The sequence below is a fragment of the Phaethon lepturus genome, unplaced genomic scaffold, assembly GCF_000687285.1.
Source record: "Phaethon lepturus isolate BGI_N335 unplaced genomic scaffold, ASM68728v1 scaffold46414, whole genome shotgun sequence".
Taxonomy (NCBI): Eukaryota; Metazoa; Chordata; class Aves; order Phaethontiformes; family Phaethontidae; genus Phaethon; species Phaethon lepturus.
Genome location: NW_010533399.1, coordinates 5,084 through 14,834, shown reverse-complemented (window position 1 = coordinate 14,834; position 9,751 = coordinate 5,084). Strand labels below are relative to the sequence as shown.

The window sequence follows — 9,751 nt, the reverse complement described above, 5'->3', positions numbered from 1 at the left end:
AAGCTGAAGTTCACCCCGCCGCCCCAGCCACTGCAGTGCATGGAGTTTGATAAGGAGGTTACAGTGTCCTGCTCAGCCACTGGCCGGGAAAAACCCACTATCCAGTGGACTAAAACAGGTAAAGGTCCTGTGATATGTCTCTTTCTGACCTGGAGCACAGGAACTCTGTGTTGCCCCACCTGCAGCATGGGCAAAGCAGCAGTCCTGTGGCTGCCTGGGAAGCCAACACGTGTCACACTGCTTCATGCATGACTGCTGCATGCCTCTTCTTGTGTTCTGCAGATGGGAGCAGCTTGCCATCCCACGTCAGCCACAATGCTGGCATCTTATCCTTCCACAAGGTGAGCAGGAGTGACTCGGGGAACTACACGTGCATCGCCTCCAACAGCCCGCAGGGCGAGATCCGTGCCACTGTGCAGCTCGTGGTAGCAGGTGAGGGCTCTATGGCAGGCAGGTAGGTTTCCTGCTGTGCTGGCCTTGCAGTAGGTTTGCCTGGGTGGCACCCAAATGGCATGCTCCTGCAGAGAGGAATGTCTGCTCTGACCCCATGCTCTGCTCCTTGGCACTTGAGTGTCTGGTTTGTCAGTGCTTTGCATACAGCCCAAGAGGCCATGTGCCACCGTGCCAGTGCTGGCCCTGCTCCCTTGTGAAAACTCAGCACCGTTCCCAGGAGCTGAAAGCTTTAGTGTCGGCCTCTCTGCCTTCAGTTTACGTCACCTTCAAGCTAGAGCCAGAGCCCATGACGGTGTACCAGGGGCACACAGCCATGTTCCAGTGCCAGGCAGAGGGAGACCCTGTGCCACACATCCAGTGGAAAGGGAAGGACAAGATTTTGGATCCCGGCAAGCTCCTGCCCAGGTACACAGCCTCTATTCCAAACTGAAATGTGACATAGCATGGTGCTCCCCATGCCTGACCAGCATGCGGGTGCCGATGGTGCAGTCTTAGATTCCCAGCTTGGGGAGCACACAGTTAGTTGTCTCTGTGTCCCAGGGCCTGCTCTCTCCTGGCCCCAGGGTTACCCTTTCTGCCACAGCCTGCTAAGCTGCAGTTGAGCTGCAACCTTTTGTTCTTGAGCATTGCACAGCCTGAGATTCAAGATGATTGCACTGGGGACATGGGGCTGAGGCATGCTGCAGGTGCCCCAAGCCTGCCTCTGCCCTCTGGTGCTTGCAAAGGGCTCTGTGTGGTTGGCAGGATTCAGATCATGCCCAATGGCTCCCTGGTGATTTACGATGTCACCACCGAGGACTCTGGAAAATACACCTGTATTGCCGGCAACAGCTGCAACATCAAGCACCGCGAGGCCTTCCTATACGTCGTAGGTAAGGGAAGTGCCCAGTGTTGGGACCTGGTCTCCTGGCGTTCTCGTCAGCTCTAGGCCTTGCTTCTGGCCCCACTGGTGGATGCTGCATGTCAGGTCGTGCCTGCTAGGGGTTCATGGCATCCAGCACAGTGTGCTCCGGGCTGTGCCCAGTGTCCTGTGGCTGGATGAGGAGGTGGCCACAGCAACCGGGGCGGGGGCGCTTTTCTCACTCCTCTAGGACACTCCTCAGCAGGATTTGGGAAATCCTTCCACACCCTCATGAGTCTGATGTTCTCTGCCCCACAGATAAGCCAGCAGCAGAAGAGGATGAGGGACCTGGCAGCCACACACCCTACAAGATGATCCAGACCATTGGGCTTTCAGTGGGGGCAGCTGTTGCCTACATTATTATCGTGCTGGGGCTGATGTTCTACTGTAAGAAGCGGAGAAAAGCCAAGAGGCTGAAGAAGCATCCAGAGGGCGAGGAGCCTGAAATGGAGTGTCTGAATGGTGAGGCTGGCACCCCTGGGGGTGGGGCCTTCGCTGTTGGCCCCTTAGCCCTGGGCTGGAGGGGCTGAGAGACAGGGAGCTCCCAGGGAGCAGGGGACTCCTTACCCTTGGAGTCTCTTGCTCTCGGTTTTGGCTATGGCTGGTGGCAAAGATGGGCTGCTATGTGATAAATAGGCAAGTTAGCGTGAAACCTGCATCCCAGCCCCATGTCGTGGCCATCTCTGTCTGATGATTTATATATCACTCCTGCTTTCTTATATATGGCATCACGTACACCTTTTGCCAAAGGGAGGGGAATATTCCTGTTGCAATGTAATGAAATAGTACTCTGCTGGCCTGTTCAAATCACAGTTCAGCAGCTCCTGGTGCTGGAGGGAAGACTTTTCACTGAACAGCCCTGAACTCTGCTGTGAACTCACTCTGTTATCTCTGAAACCCATATAAGCTTTGAGCATCTACAGCATCCTCCAACAAGGACTTCTGGAACATAACAGGTTATCTAAAAACTATCTCTCTGCTTTTCAAGCTACCAGCTCTGCACTGGAACACACAGCTCTTCTGTATAGCTGATCATTACTGCGAGTGCCTTTTCTGGTTGCACTATTGCCTTTTTGAAATGGGGAGCCCCAGACAGGACTGGGTGCATCCAGCTTTGCAGAGTGACATGTCTGTGCTGTGTCCTGTTCCCAGCTGTGCCTCTGGCTCCAGTTCCCCGTCCACAGAGCTTGCTTTGGAGAGACACCAGGCAGCTCAGGGCTGAGCCCACCACTGTGGATGGGACGTCAGGGTTGCTTTCCCCAGGCCTCATGTTGTATCTCTGGCTGCCCTTGCTAGTGCTCAGTGTCCCTCTGCAGCTGGCAACAGCTGGTCTGTACCTTGGCCACTAGCTAAGTTGGTGGCTTTGGCAAACGGCTGCCAGTGGCAACCCTTCCATTTTGGCAGCATGTTTTACTACACTGGTTCCTGCCTTCTGTGTGTCCACTGGAGGATGTTTCCTCTTGTCCTGTAGCAGCTGAGCTGCTTCTCTTTCCATGAGACCCGGCAGACAGACTAAATTGAGTCCCCATTGTGCATGAGCTACATGACTCCTTCAGTTAAACTCTGGAGCATCATTTTAATTTCCAAAAGTTGTTTCAGCTCTTTCTCCTGACGTCAAGATTGTCCTTACATCACTGATACCAGTGAGGGCTTCTAAGTGATGGGGTGCAGTTGAGCTTGCTGCCCTTATAATACCCTGGATCTCCCCCCACACCACTGTAAATGCAGACATTGTGCTTCCCCCTCGCAGTTCTCCAACACACAGCCATGTCCTGATCATGTGGGCATTGCTGTGAGGTCCTGGCAAAACATCACTGCTGGGTTTGTCTTCTGTTTTTCTTGTATTGTTACTTTGAACAGAGCCAAACCTCCAGAAGAGAAGTCTGGCTGTGGTGAACCTCCTGGGAGCAAGGATACAGGAGCATCTCTGCAGCTTTGTGCTCTGCTGCTGTCACCACTGTGAGCTCTTCTATGCACAAGTCACAGGTAGCTCACCTGTGCCAACAGCCTCTGACCAATCCTCTTCCTGGGAAAGGATTTGTTTTAATCTTTTTTGAGGTGGTCTCAGATTTTTATTTTGGCCTATCTTTATTATATTTTTCTTTTTTATTCTGCCAGAGTTTGCCTCTTCTTATCCCCTTCATTTGGAACCAGTTTAGCTATCAGAGAGATGCATCCTCACTGCTACAAGCAGACCCAGCTGCCCAGATGTCTGCACTCCTTTTTAATACTTCCATAGCCTCTCTGGAGAAGTGGTTTGTGTTTGCTGTCAGCTCCAGTGGAGTCACCCCCTTCACCATGGTCTTCAAAGATTTGGCTCTTTTCCTCCTTTTGATGTGGTCCCTCTTTAGCTGGGTGACCTGAAGTATCTCAGCACCTTCCTGATGACAAGTACTCCCTGGCTGGCCACCAGCTGACATTTCCAGTGCCCTCAGGATCCAGACAGATTTGACCTTCCTATGGATTTGCAGTGGATCCTTCCTATGGATTTTCTATGGATAAATGCACTCCTAAGAAGTCAGCGTTCCAAGGTCATGTCTTTGGTGTGCCACATCCTCTGTAACAAGGGTGCTTGCTGTCAGTGTCCCTCTGTCTGACTGCTGCTTTTTTTGGGTGAACACAGGCATAGCATTTGGGGAGTCCCCAGCTGTGGGGACTGACGGGAGCATTTGATTTTTGTGTTGGCATGTGCTGATTTCTCCAGGACAGCATGGCTGTGTCTCTTTCTCCAGGAGATGCTCAGGTGTTGCAGGCAGTCGGGCAAAGCAGGCAGCAACCTCTGCCCTTGGTTCCCCTCTGGACTGCTGTATACATAAATCAAACTTCCACTTCATTTTTGTGGTCCCTTTGTTATTGATTGTCTTGTCAAAGCTCAGTGAAACATGGGGATGTCTGTTCTCAAAAGTGTCTGTCATTGATGCCCGCTGGTGCTGTCTCTCAGTGGCAGTCTACTCACTCTGCAGCCTTTTGTACTTTCTTGGCATAGTTGCAGCATTTGTCTGATATTATACTCTTGGCTTCAAGCTTGAGTCTTGAGACACTTATCAGTCATGAGTGCAGACAGCACAGGGTTAAACAGTCTTGCTAATAGTTAGCATAAAAACAGGGACAGTGTAAGTAGCATCAAGCTTTGATTTATGGGGTAGATGGTGTTTTTTTGCTATGGTCTTCTGCGAATGTTACTCCAGCATGTGAGAGAGGACAGCTGTCAGTAGCCATGGCTCTTAAGTTAACGTATTTCAGGTCTTCACAGCTCCAAGCCTACCTGTGACAAAGCCACGGTCCCTGTCATCGTGGACAGACGTGCTCAGGATGTGCTGGTGGGCTGGTACCTCTCTTGTACGCATGCATTGTAAGCATGCATGTATGCACCCTGCTGTACAATTTCCCTTGATGGAAACTGTGGGCAGTGGGGATTCCTGTTGGAGTTACCTTATGTTGGGTCAAGTCTTAATTTTGTGATTAAATCCTTTTGCACAGCCAGGTGTTTTCTTAATGCTTGCTTCTAGTCTAGCTGAAATGGAGTGTGCACAGTAATGCAGGGTGATGCTGCACATGTGTCAGCCGCCTTAGCTTGGTGCTGTGCCCTGCTTTACATTCAAACTCATGCCTTCATTGTATGGAGAGTACTGCTTCCTGGTACCAAGTCTGATACAAGCAGTAGATGCACTCAAAATCAAGGTTTGTTGTTTTAACCCAGGCCTATAAAGTCTTTCCCCTACAAGCTGCCTGTAAAATGCAGGGTGCTCCACTTTCTTAAGGCAGTAACGTTTTGTCCTTTTCACTGGCTTCTGTTTGTACCAGGGACATTTCCAATAGAGTTTCTGAGCAGAAAGCTTTCTGGGGTTGATTGCACCCAGCACTGCTTTAACCCAGGTAGTAAAGGAAACTCCAGGCTGATCTGGTTCAAGATTACCAAGGACATGAGCATTGCTGGCTTGCTTGGAAGTGAGCAGGAGCTGGGCGGTCAGGCTGCAGCAGCCGATGTCAGATAGACTTGAGAAGTCTCTTGGGCATGAAGAGACTGTGGCTATAGTGAGCCTAGGTCCTCTCTGCTTTATCTCTGCCTCACACATCCAGTCTCCTGCTGCTGTTCTGCAGAGTTTTGTCAATGGTAGTTGCTTTGGGATGACTGAGTGGCATGGGATGGACAAGGCCACATGAGGCGTCTGATTTCAAGGGTGGCTGTATGGCTGCCAGAGATGGGGCCGGATGTGAGCCCGGAGGGAACAACTGTGTGGAGACCACTCTCTTGCCTGGGGCTAGACATCAAGTTGGGGTGCTTGGAGTGTCAGCCCCAGAAGGGGCTGATTCCCAGCATGACATTCTCTGCACAGCATGGCAGGATGCTGAAGCCATTTGTGCTTGCAGGTGGTGCTTTGCTGCAGAATGGGCAGATGACAGCAGAGATCCAGGAAGAAGTGGCCTTGACCAACCTGGGGAGCAGCTCTGGGGCCAGCAAAAGGCACAGTGCTGCCGACAAGATGCACTTTCCGCGTTCCAACCTGCAGACAATCACAACCCTGGGTATGCTCGGCCACCCTGGCCCTGACCCCACTGCAGCAGGAAACCTGTAGCTGAAACTCCATCATGTCCTAGCCAGAAAACTGGATGTGCTGGGATACAGAGGGCCCTGCAGCCACTGGGCTGTCAAATACACATGCTCTCCTAATGTATGCTGTGTTCCCATGCGCTGCTTTACACTTCCAGGCAGGGGAGAGTTTGGTGAAGTGTTCCTGGCCAAGGCAAAAGGTGCAGACGATGGCGAGGGTGAAGCACTGGTCCTGGTGAAGAGCCTGCAGACGAGGGATGAGCAGCTGCAGCTGGACTTCCGGCGAGAGGCAGAGATGTTTGGCAAGCTGAACCACTCCAATGTGGTGCGACTACTGGGGCTGTGCCGTGAGGCAGAGCCGCACTACATGGTCCTGGAGTATGTGGACTTGGTAAGGTCCCTGCCAGCAGTGCCTGCGGTGAGGAGGAGGAGGGGTGGACAATGGGTATGGAGCCTGCGAGTGTGACATGGTCCAGGCTTGCAGCCCAGGGCAAGCAAGGTGTTGGGAGACCAGGCTGAGCTTACTGCTGTTCCGAACATGTGGAGGAGTCTCAAAGGGGAATGGGAGTCTCCTGCAAGACCTGGGGGTGACTTTGTCCTCTTGATTTCTGGTTTATGTCCAGGATTCAGCTGGATAGGTTAAGTTGTGGGACTCCATGCTGCAGAATGGCTGCAAATGCTAAGGGCTACTATGAGGAGCCTGGAGTTAATGGGAAAGAAAACAATTTGGGGCATGAAAAACTTCCTGGAATTATCAGGCCTGCTTGCCTTGATCTTAGCCAGTTGAGGCCCAGAAGTGAGATACTGGCTTGCCCTACAGGGCAGGGACCCGGAGGACAGCAAGGACAATGGCCAAGGAGCTGAGGATCTGTGGTGCTCCCAGTGGGCCTACCACAGTTAGGCACTGCAGGGACCAATGTGGTTGGCAGTATGGAGACATGCTGCCTCTGAGTTGCTGTCTGTCTCCCAGGGGGACCTGAAGCAGTTCCTGAGGATCTCCAAGAGCAAAGATGAGTCTCTGAAGCCACAGCCCCTCACTACCAAACATAAGGTGATAGTGCAGCTTCGGAAGTGCTGTGGGACTGGGGACCCTGCAGAAGGCAGCCAGTACTAACATCTCTCTGGGGTCAGGTATCTCTCTGCACACAGGTGGCACTGGGCATGGAGCATCTCTCCAATGGCAGGTTTGTACATCGGGACTTGGCAGCCAGGAACTGCCTGGTCAGTGCCCAGCGGCAGGTCAAGGTCTCATCCCTGAGTCTCAGCAAGGATGTGTACAACAGGTCAGTTGGGAGCCTGGCAGGGGAATGGGAGGGCATGGGATGGCACCAGTCTCATTGCCTGCCTGTCCTGCCTGCAGTGAGTACTACCACTTCCGCCAGGCCTGGATCCCTCTACGCTGGATGCCACCTGAAGCTGTGCTGGAAGACGAGTTCTCGACTAAGTCAGATGTGTGGTCCTTTGGGGTGCTCATGTGGGAGGTCTTCATGCATGGGGAGATGCCCTACACCCCACTGGCAGATGATGAGGTCCTAGCAGGTATGTGGAGTACCTTGTGCCATGCCGGCATTGTAGCTTCCTTTTCTTGTGGCCAGCTGGGCTGTGTGACATCCCCCCTCTTGACACGGTGTTGGTCTGGCTGGGGAGGCTGTTCCAGCTTGCATGGTGGGATGCTGCCCTCCTTGCACCCTGTGGAGAGGATCACACCTCTTCCCAACAGCCCTTTGGACTTTGCTTTCATGCCAGGTCTGCAGTCAGGGAAGATGAAGCTCCCGCACCCTGAGGGCTGCCCTTCCCGCCTTGCCAAGCTGATGCAGCGCTGCTGGGCCCCCAGCCCTAAGGATCGACCCTCCTTCAGCGAGCTTGCCACTGCCCTCGGGGACAGCCCAACTGACAGCAAAGCCTGAGCATCCCGGCCCTTGCTGGGGAAGGATGTGGTGGGGTGGAGAGGTGTCTGTAGGTACCTGGGGAGCCCCTGGCACTCCTGCAACCCCTTGCTGAGCCTGACCCTGATGTACCAGCGAGCAGCTCGGCACCAGCAGCTGCTGGACTGAAAGCACAAGCCAGTGTACCCCAGTCCCCCCACCCCTTGACTCCACAGGTCCCAAAAGACAGCCCTTGCCTCTTGCTCTCCGCCTGCCCAGCCCGTGCCCTTGGGCTGCTGGCGTGGATGGAGTGCAGCTCCCCTCACCCAGGAAGAGCTGGGCTCCAGCACCAGATTCTATGTCCTCGCTCGCCACATGCATATCTGCTGGCCTGGCCCAGCCTTTTTCTCCGTCCGTCTGTGCTAGGCATGTCTGCCTCCCCTGCAGCCCACGGGTACAGGCCATCCAGCAGGAACACAAAGTGCCTGGCATATGAAGGAGCTCACTACCTTTCCCAACTACCCTGTGCCTTTTTTTGTACGACAACTCTGGGCAGCACCCCTTCTCTCCCTCTTCCTCTTCCAGAGCGCTGACTCCTCCCTACCATAGTATTTCTGTTACTGGAATGCAGCCTAGAGTGGGTTAGTTTGTTTGCTTGAGCGGAGGGTACCGCAGCCAAGAAGGGTTGGGTTTTGTTGGGTTTTTATGTGCTGCTCTCAATTAAAGAAGGCTTGTTTTTTTTGGTCTTTTAAGACACTGCTGTCAGATGGCTGTTTGACTGTTTTCTTCCACATGGTTCCTGAGAAGGGTTGGGGGCTGGTTCCTCAAGCATCTGTCTCTTCTGTTTAACCCTTTTGCCCCTTTCCCAGCTGGATCTGAGATGCTGTTCCCAGCCTGTCATACCCTGAGGGAGCACTTTGCCTCAGAGCCTATTGTCTCTCTGGGCAGTCATGGGTTGCTCTGCAAGAGGGACATGTGTCTCAGGAGAATATGTTCCTCTCAGACTCCCTGCAACCAAGCACATTGACAGCCCTCCCCCCCTTAGTTCAAGTAGCCAAGCATTCGTAGCAACTCTTCTCCTTTGTAATTGAGTTTGTGCACCCATCCCTGTGACCTGGGGCAGCTTTGCAAGCAGCGCTGGGTTGTGTTTTCACACAGGAGATTGCAACTGCTGCTGCTTACAGGACTGAGGAGCTAGCAGGGCCATGCCTGGATTGGGGATACTGGGGGGACTCCTGCTGTCACATGGAGACTGCAGCCCTCTGCCCTGTGCCAGTGTCCCTGAGCAATGGCAGGGTCCTGGCAGTCTCTTCTTGGGGAAGGAGGGGTGGGCAGATTATATATGAGAAGCCCTAGTCCCCACAGCATGAACATGAGCTAAGCCAGCACAGGACAGGCTTTTTCTCTTGGAGCCAGAGTGGGACCCTGGGTTCGGCAGAGCTACAGACCAGCAGTTTCACTTGCTGCACAGCTCTGGGTTGAGGGGTTCTAGAGAACAACTTAAGCTCTTCCAGGAGGCCTAATGGGGCTGGACTTGAGGTGATGGGCACAAGCGGCATACGGGAAATTCATACTGGATATTAGGAAAAATGGTGTCGTCCCCCCCCCCCAAGGGTGGTAAAGGACTGAGACAGTCCTAGGGAAGCTGTGGGTTCTCCATTGACAGAGATACTTAACCCTGGACCAAATAAGCCCTGAACAATGTGATCTAGTTGGCTCTGCTTTAAGCAGGGATGGACCAGAAATGTCCGGGATCCCCTTGCCACCTCTGCTACCCAGAGAGGCTATGGAGGTGCTGGAGGGTGAAGAGGGCTCATTTCTTGGAATGTGCTAGCTCGCTCTGAGCTCAGATTTGGACCAGGGCTTGGGAATGGGGTGACCTGGGCCTGCCTGGGTGCAAGCAAGTTTGCTGGCTACGTTACCAGAAGTGTTTGTCCTTTTCACTTGTGATGTGTCTTGCAGCTGGGAGCTGTGGAGTCT

The 9,751-nt window shown here is 53.3% G+C and overlaps 1 protein-coding gene across 1 annotated transcript in view; it reads left to right on the top strand.

The window, feature by feature from the left end:
• The window catches only part of PTK7 (protein tyrosine kinase 7), a gene marked incomplete at its 5' end in the record, with an annotated part of 13,069 nt that extends 5,178 nt beyond the window's left edge, over window positions 1-7,891 (top strand). The window contains 11 exons of the mRNA XM_010285166.1: window positions 1-118; window positions 283-432; window positions 708-858; window positions 1,198-1,325; window positions 1,613-1,816; window positions 5,726-5,881; window positions 6,065-6,297; window positions 6,877-6,957; window positions 7,038-7,189; window positions 7,267-7,445; window positions 7,653-7,891. The exon at window positions 1-118 is cut by the window's left edge and continues 4 nt beyond it. Coding sequence (XP_010283468.1) covers window positions 1-118; window positions 283-432; window positions 708-858; window positions 1,198-1,325; window positions 1,613-1,816; window positions 5,726-5,881; window positions 6,065-6,297; window positions 6,877-6,957; window positions 7,038-7,189; window positions 7,267-7,445; window positions 7,653-7,813 — 1,713 coding nt within the window. The remainder of the gene's footprint in view (window positions 119-282; window positions 433-707; window positions 859-1,197; window positions 1,326-1,612; window positions 1,817-5,725; window positions 5,882-6,064; window positions 6,298-6,876; window positions 6,958-7,037; window positions 7,190-7,266; window positions 7,446-7,652) is intronic.
• Between the last annotated feature and the right edge of the window lie 1,860 nt (window positions 7,892-9,751).